The sequence below is a fragment of the Primulina eburnea genome, chromosome 14 (genome assembly GCF_022965805.1).
Source record: "Primulina eburnea isolate SZY01 chromosome 14, ASM2296580v1, whole genome shotgun sequence".
Lineage (NCBI taxonomy): Eukaryota > Viridiplantae > Streptophyta > Magnoliopsida > Lamiales > Gesneriaceae > Primulina > Primulina eburnea.
The window spans coordinates 25,238,791-25,263,191 of record NC_133114.1 but is presented as its reverse complement, the minus strand read 5'-3'; the positions used below and the strand labels follow the sequence as shown (position 1 = coordinate 25,263,191).

General features: G+C 33.2%; 2 protein-coding genes across 3 annotated transcripts; one reads left to right on the top strand and one right to left on the bottom strand.

Annotated features, from left to right (window-relative positions):
* The first annotated feature begins 4,971 nt into the window (after positions 1-4,971).
* LOC140812889 (probable sodium/metabolite cotransporter BASS2, chloroplastic) lies at positions 4,972-9,191 on the top strand. The gene is made up of 7 exons (XM_073171267.1): positions 4,972-5,587; positions 6,654-6,794; positions 7,482-7,637; positions 7,706-7,827; positions 8,103-8,264; positions 8,431-8,491; positions 8,746-9,191. The coding sequence occupies exons 1-7, from the start codon at positions 5,171-5,173 to the stop codon at positions 8,920-8,922; spliced, it is 1,236 nt and encodes a 411-aa protein (XP_073027368.1). The 5' UTR covers positions 4,972-5,170; the 3' UTR covers positions 8,923-9,191.
* A 9,411-nt stretch (positions 9,192-18,602) lies between these two features.
* On the bottom strand, positions 18,603-21,905 carry LOC140811859 (uncharacterized protein At5g49945-like). Of its 2 annotated transcripts, XM_073169970.1 has the most exons (4): positions 20,758-21,905; positions 19,330-19,533; positions 18,982-19,235; positions 18,603-18,780 (listed from the first exon to the last, which is right to left on the bottom strand). In XM_073169970.1, the coding sequence occupies exons 1-3, from the start codon at positions 21,856-21,858 to the stop codon at positions 19,005-19,007; spliced, it is 1,536 nt and encodes a 511-aa protein (XP_073026071.1). In that variant the 5' UTR covers positions 21,859-21,905; the 3' UTR covers positions 18,603-18,780; positions 18,982-19,004. The 2 variants fall into 2 exon arrangements, with proteins under 2 accessions (XP_073026071.1, XP_073026070.1); XM_073169969.1 differs by lacking the exon at positions 18,603-18,780 and having other exon boundaries at positions 18,838-19,235.
* Between the last annotated feature and the right edge of the window lie 2,496 nt (positions 21,906-24,401).

Here is a 24,401-nt window from a genome sequence, read left to right as displayed (position 1 = left end):
CGAATCGACCGTTGATTTTATTTTTGGCCAAATTTTTATTCTATAAATACATCTCACCCCTTCATTTTTTCACACAATTATCTCTCAATTTTCAATCTCTAATTCTTAATTCTTTCTCCATTCTCAAACTATCAAGTCTTGATTATTGATTTATTATCAATTGTTTATTTAGTTTCCTAATTACTTCAATTTTATATTTATATAAATTTTTGGATCAAGTTGTAGAGGTGTTAAAAGATAAGGGAAAAAGCACCATGCTAGGATTCCAGGATAGCCATTTTTGTTCATTTTGTTTACTAGAGACATCGACGTATTGTTTTAGCTCGTTGGAAACAAAACCCAATGTCAACGACTATGAATTTGATTTTTCCGACGAGGAACAACATCAAGAACAAGAACAAGAGGCTCAACAAACAAATCATCATCAAAATCAAGAAAGTGTCAATTTGACGATGCCTAAAACTCGATCGGTGCATCGCCACACATCTAATATTTTCCCCAAACGCTTCAAAAATGTGACGTTTCTCTCAGGTGATTTGCAAGCCAAATGCAAATATTGTTCGAAAAGTTGCATATTTCAACAAAGAGGTTATAATGGAAAATTAAAGCGATATCTAGAAAAATCATCCGGTGGAAATTGTTATTGATCGTTCTCAAGCTCAAATTACAACATTATCTTATCAAATGGGTAACGACGTATTCCTAAGTTATGAAACAATGAGGTAAATTTTGCAAAATCAATAGTACGAGGTCTAAACAATTCGCACGAGATGTTCCAACTCGTTGAAATTCAAAATATAAATTGAAGATAGAGAGATCAATCTTATACCTCAAAACGACAAGGGAAAATCTAAAGTTAATGAGCTTATAGTTTCTCTATTTCAGTTATACGAACAGAACTGAGAGAAATTGAAAACAAGAACAAGTATCAAATCAACCACAACCCGTGTTGATATAAAAGGAAATCATAGGATATGAATGAAACCAAATTCCTATCCCAATGAGGTAAAGAAATGGCATCGATTTGGGGCTATTACCTTAGTTAATATTACATCACCCATTTTCTCAGAAATCTCAGCACTACCAAAATGGATTCAGGAAGCTGTTCAGAAAACTTGAGCAAAAAACTATTATTTGTCCAGAAGAGACATTATGAAGCTCTATTTTTTCAGTGCAGTACCAGAAATAGTCGGTAAAAGCTCACACGAAGCCTTTCATTTCATCAAACTTATGAGACCCAACATGAACATCCAAAAGTTGTTCAAGAACCCTCCAGAGAATGAAATACCTCTTATTTCATTATTTATTGAAGACAACATCTCTACTCGAAGAACATAGGATTATGGTTGTAACGCCTTAGATTCGACTGTATCAAGACGAGTCTTTCCAGCGTGCTTATTTCCTCACTCACACGCACCCTAGGAAACTTCCCAAGGAGGTCACCCATCCCAAAATTGCCCCAAGTCAAGCACGCTTAACTTTGAAGTTCTTATGTGATGAGCTACCGAAAAGAAGATGCACCTTCATGATATGAGTAGTACCAATCAAATATTTTAAGCCCTCTTCAACTGTACAGTCCATTACATTGAACAGTCTCGGAATCCCTCTCATTCCCATGTGGGTCGGTTCATTCATGTTCCCTCCACCTAGAAGCCTGCCAGGAGCCGCTCATTGTCCGTGCAACTGATGGCACCTGCGATCACCCCCCGCCCTCTTCGGCCCCGGGCTTCACATGCCCACCAGCTTCCGCTTGGTTCGTCCCCGAACCACACCGTACTAAGAGAGGTCGGCTCTGATACCACTTGTAACGCCCCAGATTCGACGACTGTCCTCACTGTATCAAGACGAGTCTTTTCAGCGTACTTATGTCCTCACTCACACGCACCCTAGGAAACTTCCCAGGAGGTCACCCATCCCAAAATTGCCCCAAGTCAAGCACGCTTAACTTTGAAGTTCTTATGTGATGAGCTACCGAAAGGAAGATGCATCTTCATGATATGAGTAGTACCAATCAAATCTTTTAAGCCCTCTTCAACTGTACAGTCCATTACATTGAACAGTATCGGAATCCCTCTCATTTCCATGTGGGTCGGTTCATTCATGTTCCCTCCACCTAGAAGCCTGCCAGGAGCCGCTCATTGTCCGTGCAACTGATGGCACCGGCGATCACCCCCCGCCCTCTTCGGCCCCGGGCTTCACAATAGTTCTGTCTCACAAAGATGGACATTCAAATTTTCATTTAAGTTTTACTAGAATTCTGTAGATTGATAATTTATGTTAAATATTATGACCTGAAAAACTACAAGTTTTGCAAAAGATATATCTTAAAATAAAATAAATCTTATATGGACAGCAAGCTGCTGGTGAATAAAAAAACTCGTCGAAAATTCTGCAACGTGGCTCATGGGGAAAGATAGTTGGAATGAATCTGCCCAGAATGTCCGAACCAGAAAGATACAGAATTCAAAAAGTGATTTTGGCCCAGATCTGATCGAAGCATAATGCGGAGAAAAGTTTAAGTAGTGAGGGACCACAAAAGTCACGATTTCCTCGGGGATCATATAAAAGCAAAATATTCCTCTATGAAAGTAAAGCAAACATATTATCGAACGACTTTATTAGTGGATGATGGACCACTCAACCACAACAATATGATAGACTACTAACTAGTGGTACACCAACTAAAAAGTGATGTCGGTCTCAACTGTCAAATTAATTTATAAGTTTGAAGTCTGAATTTCAAATCTATCAAGATGTCTATATGTAACAGGACAAAAGGAAGATGAAGACATTATTCAACCTCTTTATTTTTCTTTCAAAATAAAATTTGTAACATTTTCAGTTTATGTGTTTTGTGATTCAAGCTACGATAAGTAGGCAAGTTTCTTCTGTTCTACAAGAAGTTACTATATAATAATATATTGCGTGAATAAAAGAAACCAAGGCTCACTGTTTCTCTCATGAATTATGTTCAAATGTAAACTTCTTTACTAAATCCAATGAAGTAAGAAACGAGACATGGTTGTGCTAATTACAGTTGAAAGGATATACATCAGGAACTATCTGTTGCGACTGTGTGGTTATGCTGTGAAGAGCAATATGCAAAACCCAATAAATATAACCTGAAGACATTCTGGTCAAAAAGGTAAAATTTTATTTATTATACGAAAGTATGATGTACTATAAATATATAGACATACTAGATAGACATAAAAACGTCACGTACCAAACAGGGGCTCAATGAAGATTTGGCAAAATTTTAAAAGTAGGGAACTTAAACTAAATTTTGATGGACAATAAAGTGTAGTCTAAATGAATCTAGGGTTTGAGGATTTATTTGAAATTTGCTCATAATTTATCATACTTCATTTATAAGTACATCAATCTTTTTTTTTGCTAGTTATACCATGTTATGTGTATATTTTGTCTAAAATTCAACGTTACTTAAAATCCACTAATTTTAGTTATCTTATTTGGCCTTGGTGTCACTCAACATGCCAAAAGGTTATCTTGCATCACATCAATTTTTGTGCCAATAATAAAGGTTATTGGGTTTGATCATTTTTTTAATGTTATGTTTAGAGCGGTCAAAATATGTTAAGTCTGGCTCGCCTTGCCATGTATGATGTTATTTAGAGATGTACAAATTCTTTGTTAAACCGCTAAAACTGATCAAAATCAGAATTTTGGTCGGTTCGGTCAATCTATTTTATTGTTGAAAATATTGGTTAAATCAGTTTAATCGAATCTGTTTTGATTTCAAATGTAAAAAATCAGTCAAACCAATTAAATTGATATTAAATATGTAATTATTATTGGGTTATACTTTTTATAATTTGTATTTTTTTTGTATTGGACTTTAAACATATTTTTAAAAAGTATTGGATGTCTAGTCCAATTTTATTATTACATGTCCTAAGACATAAAATTATTCCACAACTTTTTATTTTATATTATTTTATTTTATTGAGTGTTTTAATTTAATAAAATTAGAGGTTGAGTGAAAATACATGTTATTTCGGTCGATGTTTTATCGGTTATGTTTAATCGGGTTTAATGGCTAAAATCGGCCGATTCGAATGATCGAAAAAAATTCTGTTTTTTCGGTTTCGATGTTTTCGGTAACATCGGTTCCGTTCGGACCGACTTTAATATTACTAAAAACAGTTTAGGTTAGATTCATCAAATGGTGAGTTGTGATAGATTTTGGGTTGGAGTTAGGGATGTAATCGAATCGAGTCGAGCCGAACTCTTGAATGTTTGAGTTTGATTCGTTTATAATCGAGCCGAGCTCGAGCTCGAGCTCGAGCTTTATTTAACTAATATATGCATGGCTCACGAGCTTATTCGAGCCTTTATCGAACCTAAACAAACTTAATAAATATGAATTATACATTTAAATTTTCATTAAATTAATTAAAAATAAAATTATATATTTAACGAAAAATATATTATTCCTATTAAAATTTGTAGATTTATTATAATAAATAAATTTAATAGATTTTTCTATATATTTCATAAATAATATACAAAATCAATAAATCAAATATCAAAGATATTATTTTTTCAATCTAAAATATTACTCATGAACTTACCAACGAACATATTCACGAGTTAACGAGCCGAATACTGTAAAACTTGAGTCTGGTTTGTTTATCTTAACGAGCCTCATTAAACGAGCTTTTATCGAATCGACCTTTGAATAACTCTAAACGATTTGGTTCGTTTACATTCTAGGTAGGACTGCCGGAGAACTCGTTTTGACATCCCTTGTTTCATTGAATTTTTTAAAAAAAATTATTGAAGATGTATGTTCTATTTAATTCTTGAACTTATCATGAATTTAGAATAGCCTGAGGTTTTAAACAAATATAGATATGCTCAATCGAACTAAAGATTTTTTTTTTAAATTGTTCCATTACATCTTAACGTATGCCATTTTATTCTGCTTTGCTCAAATTTTATTTGGTCTTTAGTTGCAGATTTTGTTATTAAAATATACAACATTTCCGAGATGAATAGTCGGGATGAAACATCTGAAAATATATGATCAAATGCTCTGAGAACAAGCAATCACTTCGTTCACCCAACAGCTCTTCAAACAAACAAACAATCCCAACTCCCGAGTTGATTTTTTTTTTTTATCTTTTTGTTTTTTTCCAAATCAACAATGGCTGCTTCTTTGTGTCTCCATACGTTCATTTCCTGTCCGAAGCAAACCAATTCAAGGATATCGCTGTACAAACCCGTCATACCCGTTAAAGTTTCCGCAACACCTTACAGTGAGAATTCAAGATTTGCCGTTAAATGTAGTTTCGGTGAGGATTTTGAAGAATCAGCACCTGTGAATGTTACGGTTCCGGATGAACCCAGATGGGAAAATTGGTTGGCTACAGCAGCAAGCTTTTATCCACTTTATGTGACTGCTGGAGGGCTGGTTGCTTGCTTCAAGCCTTCTGCGTTTTCTTGGTTTGTGGAAAGAGCTCCCACTTCGTACAGCTTAACTCTCGGGTTTATTATGCTGGCCATGGGGATTACGTTGGAGCTCAAAGATTTGGTCAACCTATTCATGCAAAGGCCATTTTCCGTGAGTTTATGTACCCTGCTCACTTTTTCAACGAGTGTCTCTATATCCCGCAATTCGATTTAAAAGGGTGAATTAAAAATTGTGTCAAAATCATATCTTTACTGTACTGGAAGAAAAATATAAAAAATTTAAAAGGAATGAACATCCTCCCAGCTAATCCCTACCCCTTTTTCATTTTATGATAAGTGCTGTATTAGGTTCGAGGTATGATCATGAGCTAGCCTAATTTCCTGTCACTAGTCTCTAGTGAATGTGTCTCGATTAGTTAGTTAAAACTCGACTCGAGCTTGGGTTTGAGTTGCTAAAGTGGAGCTTGATCGATATTCTTTCAGGTTGAAGTAGTACTACTGAAATTTGAGTTATTGTTTTTCTAATACTATCCATATTATTATTTTACCTTCAAGTTTTTTTATAATATAAATTTCGCATTTAAGGACTAATTTTATAGAATTGACGGGTATTTTTCTTGTAGTAACTCGAGCTCTATTGATGACTTCTCGAGCTTATGAAATGTATTATTATTGCACCATTGATATATATTGCACTATGATTTTTGTGATTTTGAGCTTCAACGAGATCCTATTCTCTGGATAGCCTATGGGTTATTTGAAATTCAGGTCATCTAAGGTCCTGGACTGCGATAATTGTAATGCTGGAAGAGGGACAATGTCTTGTATTAGACTTTATTATAGTGATATATTCTCTGTTTTTCTAAGCAATCAAAAGTAAAGTTGCTCAAATTTCTAGTATGATGGGAGATATCCATCGAAACACGATTAACCCTGTTTCTCTTCTTTTTTTTTTCTGTCGATTCTGAATTGGTTATCTTGGATTCCTTTAAAGATGTTTTTACTGCAAGCTAAAAAGCAATATAACTGAATAAAGAACCGAAAAAAAATTATGCTATCATACTTGTGATGTTGCTGATTAATGATTTGTAAATTAGACTGTGTATCATGGTTAAACCATGTACAACTAATGAATCTAGCTCTACAAATTTTTTATCTAGCTATTACTGGTTTATCAAATATCATGAGATATATCATCTATATATCTTTTGTATCAGATACTTTACGGTTGCGCTGCTCAATACACCATTATGCCCACTTTTGGCTTCGTAGTTAGCAAGATTTTGGGGCTCTCGCCTTCGCTCTCAGTAGGTTTGATTTTACTTGGTAGTTGCCCCGGTGGTACAGCCTCCAATGTGGTAAGATCCTTTATAGTTCTTATGCAATGAATGGATATATTATTAAGGAGAAAAGCAGAAGAATGTTTATATGACTGTCACATATTTTTCTAGTTTGTTAATAGTGGATAATAATATTTTAAAATTTGATTTTACCATTATAAAACTGACCTTTTTAAGATAATAACTAGATGAAGGATTCCTAAAATGAACTCCAATTGTGGAAATGGTCTAAAGAAATTTTGCTGAGGTATTTGAAGAATAAGTAGCTAGCCTCATACAGTTCTCACATGCTATTGACATAGGTGCATGGAATGAATATTTTATTGTCAGCATAGAATTTATTTATTTTTTCTTCGTCTCTGGATATGAATGTTCTTAACACTCATTTTTAGAAGACGGAGAGAATTTTTCTTCTCAAGTGCAATCATATTTATGGTGCCTCATCGTTGGAAACTAATCAATAATTTATTTTAATGTTTCGGAGTCCTGTTTGCTTGAACTTTCACTGTTGTTTATTTAACTATGTTAGCAATTTTTCCTCCAATAATTGGGATTTTTTTTGTATTAGGACGCTACGCACACTTTTAATTTTTTATGCAGGACTGCCACCTGTTAGTTCTGTTGAACCTTTGAAAAATTCTGATTATATTTTTCCTCTAGTAAGAAAACATAAGTACCATTTCTTTTGTGGAATTATTTTTACAGGTGACTTTAATTGCTCGAGGAGATGTACCGTTGTCTATAGTAATGACAGTTTGTACCACCCTTGTAGCAGTAATTCTTACACCGCTTTTAACCAAGATTCTTGCCGGAACCTACGTTCCAATTGATGCTTTTAAACTCTCCATCAGTACCTTGCAGGTGAATTACCACAATAAACCTTTCATTTTATGTTTGCATTTTATTTCAAGCATTTTTTTTTTGTTTAGGTGGTGGTTGCTCCTGTTCTGCTAGGATCTTGGCTACAGAGCACATTTCCTCAAGCTGTGAAAATGGGGACTCCCATTGCTCCTTTGCTAGCTGTCTTAGCATCCTCACTCCTTGCTTCCAGGTTTGAATTTTGCCGATCTAATAGTGAAAACTCATTTTCTGTGGATAGTTTCTATAGAACCACGCGTCTGACATCGAGGATACTATTTATAGGACTAAATGGCTGCCGCCGGTTTATCAAAATTGATAATTGTTAATCTCAAATATTTTTAATCCATACAGTAGTCCAAACACATGTTTCAATCACTATGTGTCACATTAGAATGGCAATTGTTGCTAGATCTATGTTTTCTCGCGTCTATAATTACTTTCTGAATTCCTGTTTTGTTTTTCCAGTGTTTTCTCGGAAAATGTCATTCGTCTGAAGTCTTCATTAATTGGTACATTAATACCATCTGATGCATCTTTGTTGCTTCGTGTTCAAGCAATACTCTCTTGTGAGTTGGGAGTTGTGGTACTCTCAGTACTGTTGCTACATTTTGCAGGTTTCTGTGTGGGGTAAGATACTCTTTCTTTTCTGCTGCTGCTTATCCCACATTAAATTTTTAGTTCGTTATTTTAGTTTGACTGAATCGAGTGCTCGGTACAGTACGGTAACTGAGATCTCAGGTCCATTTCTTATTAAGCGGAAGTGACTTGAGTGTTAACTTCTTGCGTTTCGCAGGTATTTAGCTGCTGCTTTAGGTGGATTTAAGGAGCCACAGCGGCGTGCGATTTCCATAGAAGTAAGATTTCTGAAATCCTTAGTTCTATTCAAGAGAGTTTTTTTTTTCTTTTGACAGAATCAGCATTTGCAAGTACTATAGCTTCTCTTTCGTGAGTTTTAAGTTTAAAATATTTGCAGTAAACCTTTATCATGAGCCGCTCAGGCGTAGTTTCTACAGTTCACAAATGATTTTGACCAGTACTCCTTGTGCTTGCATGGATGAAAAATATGTTGGAATATTTTAAAAAATTAGTCACGGCTCGTTTGTTGCAGGTTGGCATGCAGAATTCATCGTTGGGAGTGGTTTTAGCAACGTCCCATTTTGCATCATCAATGGTTGCGTTACCTTCAGCTATATCCGCGGTGCTAATGAACATAATGGGCAGCAGTTTAGGTTATTTTTGGAGGTACAATGATCCTTCTGATCTAAAGGAAGTGGCTCAGAAGTGACGCGAAGACATGAACCAGGTTTTGTAGCTTAAAGTCCTTAAGCTCAATGTATTCAGCTAGTTTACCTGCACTTTGAATTCTCTAAACACCCCCACCTTGTTCCTTGGAATATGAAAACATAGCAAATTCTTTCAAATAGTTCAGGTCTCTGGTATTGTGATGGGATTATTTCATCAAAATCCCTTTTAATCAACTTTGCAAAACAAGGCCTGATTTTGGACATGAGAAGCAAATACTCCGCGGTTAGTGAATAATATCCTTCTACGAGCATTGGATTTATTAATCTGGATATATATATATCTAGATAATCATTTCGTCTGTCAAAAATAAATTATATTTTTTTAAAAAAAAAACAACGAATTTAAGTGCCAAAATCCATCATAAAGTCAGCTCTTCGACTTTTCGAGCCTATGCTATCTAAGAAATATTTGTGCTGCATAAATTCAAGATCTGGTGACGTAAAAACGAGCCTATGCTATCGGCCGAGATAGTCTGTCGATAATCGTTCCTAGAGAAGGTTACGTCTTTATGAATTTCGTGAATGTTGTTTGGGATGAAACTGCAGAGTGGATATGGAGTATGATGAATGCTTGGTGAATTATCCATCCACATGCAATGACACTTGCAACAAATACGTGCCTTCTGCTTCTTGCTATCTGCACAATGTTTCAAAGCTCAGAATCACACCGATGTTTACTTTTGTAAGTGTATATAATGATGCCCTCGTTAGTTTAGAATTCACAAGACATCATCATGTTTTGTACAAGCCTATCATTGCAAAAACAAGGGTAATTTTTTTAACTTCTCGGGTTTTTTTCTTTCTGTCTTTTTTTTTTTATGATTAAATTGAGCAACAAAAAGCAGCTAATGACGTATATCTTATCAGATACCAATGTGTCAATTTCATGAGTTTGAGATTCAATTGTAACAAACATGTCCCCAATGATTAATTTTGATAAATGTTGGTTACTTAAAATGTGATATGGGTCGGGTTAAGATACAGTCTTTGAAAATCATGAAATTGCAATATAAAATTAAAAATAAAGGATTGTGGGTTGCTTGTTAAAATATCATGATGATAAATGAGATAAAATTTGGAATTATTTAGAAAACTGAGTACAGATACTTACAAGAGGACAAGTGTAACCAATACACCGGTAGCGGCGAAATTATTATTCAGACGTTTTCCATCATATTTTTCTCTCTTACAAGGAAAAGAAGTACAAAATAGTCACAAAAATTATCAACCAAGTTCCTCGTCGGAAACTGATACCTATCCCGATCAAGAAGACTCGATACCCTTGGATCTTTTTCAAAGAAACCATCTCCCTAAAGTAAAACATCTCATTGAAAAATCACCCCACGGAAGATCAAGAAAAGATCGCACGGAATCGACGATATCCCACGTATTTCACGGCGCATGTTCTCGACCGGCTTGAACAAAAGCTTTTTACATGTATAAAGTAAGTATACATGCAGATTCTGTTAGAATTTTTCATGATAAACAAATATGTAGAAACTGGATCGAGCGTTACCTTCGACAATCAAATAATTTGTGAGTATTCTGTTTTCCTCCGATCTTTTAAGCACTCCAACTCTCTGTATATGGTTTATTTTTGCTCTTATGAGATGTGTGCTCAGAGACCTCAATCACAGCTATTTATAGACATTTATCCTATTATTAAAGAGTTGATCGGGAGCTCGAGATTCAAAATAAGAGGCACGTGCGCATCTCAATTTCGTAAAGTTGAGGCGGCACATGTACCGTTTGTCAAAAATACAAGCTTATGGCTATTGTCATTTCCTACAAATTTATTCTTCTTTTGATATAGGTCATTTTTTTAAAATTCTCCCACTTGGCACATACATATATCATAGGAAAAAATAAAATAGATTAATCATGACGATATGTCATCTAAAAATGAGTATTATCTTCCATGTATCATAATGTATTATGTCTGTCAAATCTGTATGACTTAATAAATAAAATCTGTGTTTATTCGAGGTCCAAATTTATTGATATTTCTCGAATAATTAATATGTGCATAATAAATATAAGAAAATATTACATCATAGTTTCATTAATTTGTTCTTACAAAAAAATTACATAAAAGAACCAAGTCTCATCTCTTCTGGATAATCCTTAAAATTCAATGATGGCGTGCCTTTAGTCAAAGGATATGCAATCATTAATTCAGTGCTAACGTGTTCGATAATTAATTTCTTACCTTTAACAAGTTCTAGTATAATTAAATACTTAATATCGATGTGTTTGTTTGGACTACCAGTTTTGTTATTTTTAGCCATGAAAACAACAACTGGATTGTTAAAATATATTCTTAATGCCTTAGATATACAATACATAATTCTAAGCCTCGAAACGAAACTCTTCAATCATACACCGTGTGAGGTTGCCTCAAAACAAGCCACAAACTCAGCTTTCATAGTGGAAGTAGCAATCAATGCCTGCTTTGCAGTCCTCCAAAATACATCTCCACCAGCTAGCAAAAAATGTATCCCGAAGTGCATTTCGTGAATCAATGCAGCTAGTGTATAATCAGAGTAGCCAATTATTTCCAAAATTCTCAATTCTTCTAAACATAAGCATACAATCTTTGGTCCCTTGAAAGAACCTCATTACTTTTTTTGCAGCTTTCCAGTAGTCTAAACACGGATTACTCTTATATCTTCTCGACATCCTAACAATAAATGTAATGTCAAGTCTAGTGCAAACATGAGCATACATTAAACTTCCGACAACAGAAGCATAAAGAATGTTTCATTTGTTCCCGCTCTAGATCATCATTTCCTTCGGGAACGCGGACACATGTGGTGCATGGGTGTCATCAGCTCGTGCCGTAAGGGAATTGGCTTAGGTTGACCTTATCTCCTTTCACAATTAGAGCTATATTTGGTGAACAATTTTTTATCTGATGTCCCTCTAAAACTTTGTTGATATAGATTTCTTGAGACTGACCTAGAATACCTCAAATTACGTCTTTTTGTATTTTAATGTCAATGACAAAAGATGCATCACTCAGATGCTTCCTATCAAAGTTCTAAGAGAAAATTTGTTTCACCTCATATAACAAACCATTGTCATTGATTGCAAGTAATATATCATCCACATATAGAATTAGGAAACAAATCTTACTCCTACTGTCTTTTTGGTATATACATTGATCCATGATATTCTCTACGAATTAGAATGATCAAGAGATAACATCATGAAATTTAAAGCACTATTTACGATAACCTTGTTTTAATCCATGTATAGATTTCTTAAGCTTACATACCATGTGCTCACCATTACTAGAGAAGAATCATTCAGGTTGTTTCATATGAACATCTTCATCTAATTCTCCGTTGAGAAAAGTTGTTTTCACATCCATTTATTGTAAATCTAAGTTAAAATATGCAACTAATGCTAAAATTATACGGAGAAAATCTTTCTTAGATACAGAGGAAAAAGGCTCCTTGTAGTCGATTCTTTCTTGCTGATTGAATCTTTTAGCTACGAATTTTGCTTTATATGTTTCAATGTTACCTAACAAGTTTTTCTTTATTTTAAAGATCCATTTATATCCGATGGCTTTTTTACACCAATGCAACCGAACATGATTTCAGACTCCATTAAATGTCACATAATTCATCTCTTCTTTCATAACATTAAACCATATTTTTAACTCATTACAATTCATAGCTTGTAAAACTTTTCAGGAACATTTTTGGTTCTAATGTTAAAGCCCGACTCTTGTAAATACACAACAATCACTAAATATAGCTTATCTTATTCTAGTAGATCTCCTTAGATTGTTTGGTTGATTAACAATTTCTTGTTGTTCTTTATTAACAACTTGATCTACTGGATTTCATCAGCGATTTGTGGAATATCAGTAACCAATTGTCTAATAATTGTTTGTTCTTGAGGGGTGTGAATAACGATCAATATATCATTTGAATAAGCGAGTTGTGCATTAATGTGATATTTTTTAAAAAATATGTCATTTGAATGATCACTCCTACTAATTAATTCATACTTAATAAATTTTGCATTTCATGATTTCAAAATTCTAGTATTTTGATATGGACAATAGAATCTATACCATTTAAATTTTTCAGCATACCCCAATAAATATCCACTTATAGTTCTTGAGTCTAGTTTCTTTTCATGTGAGTTGTAAACTCTTATTTTCGAAGGACGACCTCAAACGCGTATATGTTGCAAGCTCTGATTTTGGTTTCATTGTTCTTTAAAATCATGATCGGGTGTATGTTTAGACCCTTAATGCCTAAATTTTAAACATTTTAGTCGATGTTCCAAATATTATCAAATTTTGTTCATTGAATTTATAAATTTATCTTATATATAATTTTTTTAAAAAAAAGTGATGCTAAAATCTTTAATTTTTTTTATTATAGATAAACTCCCTAAATTATTCTAAGAGACTCATACTTTATGATATTCTAAATATATAACATTTATAATTGTTGATATAAATTCTTTTTAATAATTTATTAAAATCTTTTCTTCCAATTTTTAGTTAAAAAACCATAAAATATGTTTATATTAACCTTCATATTATTATGTTAATATATATTTGTAATGTTATTCTACTACTGTATTTATAATTATTGTTTTTCATAAATCGTCTTGTGATATTATATTTTATTACATAATTACAAAATTGCGTTAATTTTTTTTTAGTCTTTCACACCGTTTGACTTGCCCTAGATTCATGAAAATCTTCACCAACACAAAAACCAAAGCAAGAAAAACACAAATAAAAGAACCAATAATAATCATAATAGGTTTTAATAACGGTAAATTCCAAAAAAATACATCTGCCCATCTTTCAATTAAGAATCAGTACCTAGGCATAATTTTTTAGAAATTAGTACCTGACAAATCTATGCTTTTAGTTTTAACTCCACACAAAGCAAAAGTTACATTTTTACCCATTATTATTTAAATAAATATATTATTTTAGTCACAAAAATTACATGAATATTCTCCATTTAAAATATAATTTTATAAAAAATTCGTTTATCAATTATCATGGAATAAAAATAAATACTTATTTTGATATACAAAGTACCTATTATGGGGTTTCAGATACTTGATTTCGCTCTTTGAATACTGCAAATATATAAGAAAATACTATATTTTCGAGCATTCGCCATAAATTCTGTCATTGTTAGTCTTTTCATGAAAAATGCATTAGGATGACTTATTCATGTCATTTTATTTTTTAAGAAAAACATAGGTCATCACTCATCTTGAAATAAAATTAAGTATTTATTTTGACCTACAAAATTAATACCTATTTTGGAGTTTCAAATGCTTGATTTGACTATTTGAATAATCCAAATGTGTAAGAAAATACTGGATCTTCGAGCTATCACGATAAATTCAATAATTGTTGGTCTTTTCATTGAAAATACATTAAGATTACTTATTCATGTCATCTAATTTTTTTAAAAACATAGTTTCTCACTCATTGTTGAATTAGAAAAAGTACTTACTTTGATCGATAAAATACTTATTTTGGGCTTCCAAATATTTGATTTGGCTATTTGAATACTTCAAATGTGTAATAAAATACTTAAGTTTCAAGTAATATTAAGTGACTTTTGATGGTGTCATTTGTAAAGTTAAAATGTGATACTTAAATTTGTACAAAGAGTATCTAATTAGAGTCTATAAATACATGATTTTACCCCGTAAATACTCATATACAATAATTTGAGGATGCCTAAATATAATTTGAAGTTAATATTAATAGACACCGATGATAATATTCGTGAAGTAAAAATGTAATACTTAAATTAATACAAATAATACATAATTCGAGTCCACAAATACTTGATTTTACTGTTTAAATACTCAATTCGATTGAGTGTGTAAAAATATATAGTTTGAAGATAACATTGAATATTCTTTGAAGATAATATTTGTGAATAAAAAACGTGCTACCTAAATTAGTACAAATAGTATCTAATTTCATTTCACATATACTTGATTTTATCTTTTTAATACTCAAATTTGATTATTTTGGGATATAAAAAATATAGTTTCAAGTAATATTGAGTGAATTTTGATGTGTCATTTTTGAAATTAAAATGTGATACCTAAATTAGTACAAAAAAGTATCTATTTGAGTCTACCAATACTTAAATTTACTCTCTAAATGAGAAGTACTTAATTTGAGCAAATACTTGATTTCGTAAATGAGATACTCACAATATGTACTGAAATACTGGATATTCGAATAAGCAACGTAAGTTCACCAAGTGTTGGTATTTTTATGGAATATACATTTGGATGACATATTCATCTCATTTAATATTTTTTTTATAAAAAAAACAAATTTTCAACTAAGCATGAAAATTTTAAAGTACTTTTTACTTGAGAAGTACCTAATTTGAGTTTGCAAATACTTGATTTCGTAAATGAGATACTCACAATATGTATTAAAATACTGGATATTCGAACAGGCAATGTAAGTTCACCAAGTATTGATATTTCCATATAATAAGTATTTGGATAACATATTCATCTCATTTGGAAAAAAAATTGTAAAAGAAAAAACAACTTCCGAACTAAGCATGGAAACTCTAAAGTACATATTTTTATTTGAGAAGTGTCTAATTTGAGATTAAAAATATTTGATTTAGTAAATGAGATACTCATAATATGTAATAGAATACAGGATATTCGAATATGGGACGTAAGCTCACCAAGTGTTTATCGTTCATTGGAAGATGCATTTGGATGACATATTAATCTCATTTAATTTTTTTTTTTGTAAAAAAAAAAAAAACAAAAACAAATTCTCAACTAAGTATTGAAATTTTAAAATACTTAGTTTTATTTGAGAAGTATCTAATTTGAGTTTGCAAATACTTTATATCTTGAATAATATACTCACAATATATATTAAAATACTGGATATTCGAATAGGACAACGTAAGATCACCAAGTGTTGATCTTTCCATGGAAGATGCACTGATACGAAGAGTATCTAAATTGGTGAAGTTAAAATATGGTAGCTAAATTGGTACAAAGAGTATCTAATGCGAGTTCGCAAATAATTGATTTTACTCCCTAAATTCTTATATCCAACTATTTGAGGATGTCAAATTATATAGTTTGAAGTTAATATTGAGTGGTCTTTGATGATGACATCCGTGAAGTAAAAATGTGATACCTAAATTAATACAAATAATACCTAATACGAATCCACAAATACTTGATTTTACTATTTAAATACTCAAATTCGATTATTTGATGGTGTCAAAATATATAATTTGAAGTCAATATTGAGTGGCCTTTGATGATGAGATCCGTGAAATAAAAATGTGATACCTAAATTGTTACAAGTATTACATATTTAGATTCCACAAATAATTGATTTTACTCTTTTAAAACTCAAATTTGATAATAAGTATAAGAAAGAATATTGATACATATAATGAATGATTACCAATAAATATTATGAATGAATACTAATGAAGATGATATACAACGAAGTATTGCCTTGTCATTTAATGAATACCAACAAGTATTGTGAATGAATATTAATGGTATTATAAATTAATACTCGTAAGTATAAATAAAAAATACTAATAAGTATACTGAATAATTACCAATAAGTATTATGTCAAATAAGTATAATTGTCAAATAAGTCATTCAATGAATATCAAAAGTATTGTAAATTAATGTTGATGAGTATTTTATAAATATTTAATCTTAGAATCGATAGCTATACTTAAAGTGCAAACTTCAAGTTCATTTACGAACTATGTTCGTAATGTATCTCCTAATTAGTCCATGATGAACAATGAACTATGTTTATTTATTTAAATGACATGAATAAGTATCCTAATGAATTTTTCATGGAAAGATTGCATATTCGAATATCCAGTATTTTAATACATATTGTGAGTATCTCATTTACGAAATCAAGTATTTACAAACTCAAATTAGATACTTCTCAAATAAAAGTAAGTACCTTAAATTTTTCATACTTATTTGAGAATATTTTTTACCAAAAAAATATTAAATAAGATGAATATGTAATCCAAATGCATCTTCCATGGAAAGACCAATACTTGGTGAACTTACATTGCATATTCGATTATCAAGTAGTCTACTACATATTATGAGTATCGTGTGTATCAAATCAAGTAATTGCAATATGAAATTAGGTACTTCTCAAGTAAAATTAAGTATTTTTAAATATTCATGCTTATTTGAGAATTTGGTTTTTTTTTAACAAAAAAAATTAAATGAGATAGATATGTCATCCAAATGCATTTTCCACAGAAATACAAACACTTGGGTGAACTTACGTTGCATATTCGAATATCCAATATTCTATTACATATTATTAGTATCTCATGTACTAAATCAAGTATTTGAAATATGAAATTATGTACTTCTCAAGTAAAACTAAGTATTTTAAATTTTTCATGCTTATTTGAGATTTTTTTTTTACAGAAAATATATTAAATGAGATGAATATGTCATCCAAACGAATCTTCCATGAAAAACCAACACTTGGTGAACTTACGTTGCATATTTGAATATCCAATACTCTATTAAATATTATGAGTATCTCTTGTACCAAATCGAGTATTTGCAAACTCACATTAGGTACTTTTCATCCAAATGCATGCATATTTCATGAAAATACCAACACTGGAGGACTTATGTTGCTTATTCGAGTATACAATATTTTAATACATATCGCGAGTATCTCATTTACGAAATCAAGTATTTGCAAACTCAAATTAGGTACTTCTCAACTAAAACTAAGTATTTTAAAATTTGCATACTTATTTGAGAATTTGGTTTTTTAACAAAAAATATTAAATGAGATTAATATGTCATCCAAATGCATTTTTCATTGAAATACCAATACTTGATGAATTTACGTTGTTTATTCGAATATCCAGTATTTTAATACATATTGTGAGTATCTTATTTACGAAATCAAGTATTTGCAAACTGAAAATAGGCATTTCTCAAGTAAAACTAAGTACTAATTTACATGCTCAGTTGGGAATTTGATTTTTTTTATAAAAAAATATTAAATGAGATGAATATGTCATCCAAATACACATTTCATGAAAAGACAAACAATGACTGAATTTATGGTGATCGTTCAAGATCCAGTATTTTCTTACATATTTGGAGCATTTAAAGAGCCAAATCAAGTATCTGAAACTTAAAAATAGATAATTTTTTATGTTAAAATAAGTACTTAATCTTATTTTTATGATGATTGATGAATTATATTTTTTTTAAAAAATAAAATGACATGAATAAGTCATTATAATGTATTTTTAATGAAAAACCAACAACGACTGAATTTATGGTGAGTGTTCGAAAATATAGTATTTTTTTACACATTTGAAGTATTCAAATAACAAAATCAAGTATTTGAAATCACATAATAGGTACTAATATTTTGGTAGATAGAAAACACACAATTAATTTGGTGGATAAAATTATAAATTTATTTAAATAATAAAAGGGCAAAAATGTAAAATTATCTTTGTAGGTAGTTAAAACTAAGTTTGTAGTGTTGTCAGGTATTGATTTGTAAAAAAAATCTTCTAGGTACTGAATCTTAAATGAAAGATGTGCAGATATATTTTTTTCAAATTTGCCCTTTTAATAATCCACATTATGATGTTTAAGTCACAAAACTAACGGAACAAAGACATGATATCAAAACTTGCTGTATAAAGGATTTTAAGTGTCAACTATACTGCACCAACCAAGAAAGTCACTTGCAATTTTAAACTCAAATGCCGGCAGTGAGAGCAACTCATCTCCTCCTTTTACCCTAATACAAACGGATTTCTTCATATTAGAACTAATGCTACATTCAAAAGCCAAGTGGTAATGTTGAACGAAGACTACTGTACCAATGTATAAGGTACACAACTAGCGATGGTACAAGTAACATCTTCCGTTACTAGAAAGAGAAGTAAGGCAAATGATGAAGTGTGTAAAAATGACAGTAATTTGCACGAGGATATAATACCTAAGCTGGAACCTAGGACGGATCTAGCCAGACCTACTCATCTTGATTTTCGGCATGGCTTTCTTCATTTGGCGGGCATGCTCTTTTGCCTCCTTCTTCCGAAGAGCCTCGGCACTTAGCTTTGCTTCAGCCTCCTCCAACTTCTTCCTTTGGTCGGCTTTCTTTTTCTGTAATGCTTCTTGCCTGGCATTCTGAATCTCTTTATAAGTCTCTTGGGCAACTTTGGCCCTAGCTACTTCTGTTTTAGATCGAGCCTGAAACATGCCAGTTGCAGTTCAGAAAGTGAATGGAGTGAACGCTACATCATAATGCTTAAATGTTCCAGGTATAGTGTATCATTATACTTACATGTGAGCTGAGCTTATATCGGCCAACTAGATCAATGTAATAGGGAACAAGTGCAACCAAACGAGTCATGTCAGCCATGTGATTAACATCAGGAAGAGCAAACTTAAACACTAGCATCTTCTTGCTTGAGCCGATTTGTTGGTCAGAAAAATACATCGAGATGAATAACTTTCCGAATTTCTCAAAAGCCTTCTCACCAAAAACCTTCAGAAATCCCGAAGAAATATTATTACATATCCACAAGTAAAAAAGAGGGTAAAACTGTCAAAAGAACAATGAAATCTTTTTTTAAAAAAATAATAACAGAATAACATAAAATTCTTTGTACTATAGATGGAGAAATAAACAGATTAAAAGAAATTATAGAGCTTCATTCAGGTAATAGATCAATGTCAATGTCACAAATCAAGCAGCCAAGTCCAGAGGATGAAGGTGATTACACAGAATATACCAAACTGCATTGGACTGTGTCTTTCTTCTCCAGCTTCCCGCCAACTATTACTCCATTACATACCTTAAAAGCATGCGTTGGAAAGGAATCATTTTTTTTTATTTGTTCAAGATCGAGATTTATGGATCAATTGCCAACATCTCAAATAGGCAGCAGAGATACCTAGAACTATCTAGTAGGAACACCAACAATCCAAATGAACACATCATCACAACAAAATTATCAAAATAAAGAAGAAATACAGCTCATCTTAACCAAAAACAGATGGTCCACTCTTTTGTGCTTCTTCATAAGCATATCTACATCTAGGATAATCACCGATTCGACAATAACTTGAAAGGGGACCAATGAAATGCAACTTAAAAAAAAATACAAATTAAAGATATACCAAAAAGGTTTGGATTTCAAAACACCAGAAGAAAAAAGTTTTAGAACCGATTTTCCAATGGAGAAAAGTAATATGTTGATTGAACTTTTGCCCTGCAACTCTTAATCCAAACAAATCAATAACAGTCTTCTCAGAGAGTTCTGTATTGTCACTACCAAATCATTTTAATTGTCAGATTTCACCCAGAAAACATAGCACATCTAAAACAGTTCCCCTCATCATTTTCCTCGAAACCTTATAGGACCCTCATCTCAGGTACTCACTGAAAATGTATCCTATGGACCTCTAATCTGTACAAGCATTAAAATCACAATTGTTCGTAAATTTCATTAGGTTTAAAATCGGCGGTGAAAAAAAAAACTCACGCCCTGGATAACTCAATGGATTTTGGGGCGAACCATGCAAATACATATCAAACTTTACATTGTTTCAGTATTTCTTTTATCAGAGAGTGTGTGGATCCCCTGGGGGGACTCATCTCCCCTGGTGAAGCCATTAACATCTAAGTTTTGAATGCGGAGATAAAGGCAATTTAGGGTTAAAACACAAACACGTGCAAAAAAGGCAGCAAGCAAGATCAACACATTACCTGATCCAGAACAACATCATTGATCAAATCCCCAGCAACCTCCTTAGACTCCGAAATAACCTGCAACTCCTCAGCGACCCACTTCTTCCCACTGGGAGGCGCCACCAACCCAGAAAACCTCTGCAAGTCTTTCATCTCCTTCTGCATTGTCTTCGCCAATTTCTTCCTCGCCAAGGCAAAAATCACATGATCCATAGCATCATCATTCATATAAACCTCAAACGTGATCTCATCCTTGCAAGGCACAACCATATTATACAACTTTGATATCAAATCATGTCTGCTCTTAAGATCCATGGTGGCCAGCAATCCGGAGCAGAATCTCCTACCGCTGGCATAGAACTTAAATACATTATTCCCTTCCTGAAGCAAAAGGGGAGAGTCATCGGTCTCCCCCACTCCCAACAAGCTAAAGTTTTTTTCAAAAATCGAGTCCCTAGCAGCAAATTTACTCGCCCACGCCAAGGCCAGATTCTCGTTTTCTCTTTTTCCAGTAAAATAATTTATCGTAAACAAGATCAAAAACGAAACACACGCAATTTCAACCGTATAATAACTCAGCTTCTTCGGAAATTTCACATCCGATTTACGGGAATTCTCCATATTCTCGGGATGACCCAAATCAGAATGAACACCAGTGGAAGTAGACTCAGGCTCCACTTCACCCTCCTGAGGTGGAACCAAATCCTGAGGAATCCCTTCAAATTCATCTTCATCCCAGTACTCAAACGACGAGGTTGAAGGGAACTTCACGGAATTGGAACTAGGGTTGTGGTCCGGTTGAATCTGGGATTCAGGAGGGCCATGGTGGGACTCCGGAGTGGAAGTGGATAGGGATATCGGCGGCGCGGGGGAACGAAGTGGAGGAACAACTTGTTCCTCATTGGTGTCTTCGAGTGGGAAATCGTCATCATCGGCGTCGAAGCCTTCAAAATGGGGGTGGGCAGGGGCGGCGGAGAGGTGGTGGAGGAGGAGAGAAAAGATGGAGATCAGAGCGAATAGATAGAGGAAGGTATCGCCTCTGGGGCGGAGGAGAAAGAGCGGGGAGAAGAAGAGAGACGAAGAAGAAGAAGAAGAAGAAGGGGATCTCGAATTCGCCATTGTTGGATTCTGTTTGATACGAGAAATTTGGACACATACTGCATAATAATAATAATAATAACAATTACTTCAAAAAAAAAATAATAATATTTAATAAATTATCCAGTAATATATAAATAATCATTTAAATTAAATGTATATAATTTTAATAAAATTTATAATCTATGCATCATACATTATTTAACTCTTAACAATTTATATTAAGGATCTGATATATTAAATTGTAGCTTTCCGTGTGGTACTTTTTTGTGGAAAAAATATTTTTTATTTTTAATTTTTCATAAATTAATTCTATTGATAACATATTAATTTAATTTAAAATAAAAAATTGATTATTGTAGAGATTGTCCTGGACCAGGCATGCTAAGAAGTAGAGCTACACTAAGTTGGAAAAGAGAGGATTCAGAGATGTTTTATTCTTGTTTTATAGGCAAGAGGGAGGATAGACTTAAGGTTCAATTGTAATGATTTGTTCGGAACACAAAGGAACTTCTCCAAAAATATGTGTGTCGATGTCGAATAGGCTAAACCGATCAATTCTTTCTCGTACGCTGGCAGTTTCTGGTGTTGGGGAGCCAAGGCTTGGCTATAGAATGCAATGGGGCGGGGCACTCGGTCTGCAGGATGACAGCATCAGTATCAGCTTCGGAGGCTTCACATTCCACGACAAATGGTGAGGAAAAATCTGGTAAAGCCAATACAGGTGTTGCGGACATAGCCAGCTGTAATTTCTCAAAAGCACGTGAGGACTCCTCGGTCCGAGTGAATGAATCCTTGCCGAGTAGATTAATTTAGTGGGGGCAGCGATGATTCCTGAATGTTCCAAATGATCTTTCCACGTTCTATTGAAACTAAGAAAGTCATCAAAAGAAAACCAGAACAAAGCGTCGGAGGTACCTTTCAAAGATCTGATAGAACCCGCAAAGAGCTTGAAGCTCATGATAAGATTGAGACTTGAACCTAACTCAACCCCAAAAGCTAGCTTAAGGGGGGAGGATTGTCCAATCCCATATATACCACTCAAAGGTTATTTATCCAACCGATGTGGGACAATTAATGAACATCTGGAGCGTGGAGTTTACAAATGACCCAATTATGGGCAGAACGAATGGCCTAATTATAGGCAGTCCAACACATAACGGTGAAACCCGGGCTCTGATACCATGTTAAGATTGGAATTTGGACCTAACTCAACCCCAAAAGCTAGCTCAAGGGGAGAGGATTGTCCAATCCCATATATACCACTCAAAGGTTATTTATCCAACCGATGTGGGACAATTAACAGACCTCTCTCACGCTCATGAATGAACATATGATAATTGTCCCACATCGGTTGGATAAATAACCTTTGAGTGGCATATATGGGATTGGACAATCCTCCCTTCCCCCTTGAGCTAGATTTTGGACTTGAGTTAGGTCCAAGTCCCAATTTTAACATGGTATCAGAGCCCGGGTTCCACCGTTATGTGTCGAACTGCCTATAATTAGGCCACTCGTTCTGCCCATAATTGGGTCATTTGTAAACTCTATGCTCCAGATGTTCATTCTTGGACGTGAGAGGGGTGTGTTAATTGTCCTACATCAGTTTGATAAATAATCTGGGAGTTGTATAAATAGTCTTGAACAATTCTCTCCCCTTGAGCTAACTTTTGGAATTGAGTTAGGTTCAAGTTCCAATCTCAACAGCTCAATTTAGTCTGAGTTCGTACCACACGTGTGATATCTGGACATGAAAAGCTTTGTTCGTTTAAATTTTCGAACATTTGTTTGAAAGGATACTTGGTCTGTCAGTTACAACAAGTTTCATATGACCAGCTGACCTTTGGCCTTTCGGATGACCAACAGTGGTTGTTCATATGGAGCCGGATTGTGCCTATATATAGAGGCAACATAGTCCTTCGAAAATTAGACCCAACACACTCTCCTACATTCTGATATTTTCGAAGTTGTGCTTGTTTTTCTGTCTCGGCTGCTGCTTCCACCGGCTGCTGCTCCTTTCTCGTTACTTTGTCTCGTGATAAAGTTCAGGTACATTTCAGTTCGCCGTAGTGGTACCTCGTGCTAGGGTACTGCTGGTTGTTCCGTTATATCCTGGGAAACAGACGTCCAAGCTCATCCTCGAAACACATCTCAGAGAGGACGAATTTGTTTTAAGGACATTGTATTTCATACAGGTCTCGTTTTGCTTTATTTTAAGCATTGTCCTACTGTTTTGTTCATGATACTTCCTCGCTGGTTTTTAGTATACATTTCTGTTTGTCCATATATATCTTTTAACAAATATATATATATATATATATATATATATATATATATATATATATATATATATATAATGTTTTATGTTAATTAAGATAAATTTTAAATTTACTCAATAACGAAGACAAATGAAATTTATTCCACGTTGCGTCGAATGTCGGACCCGATCAAGGCAAAATTTTTCCCATCATGGTTCACCTGGCTTTTGCTATATTTTTTTTGAAATTTCAGTTATGAATGACCTTCCGTATGCCCGACTCTTCATATGGCCTGCGTAACTGTTG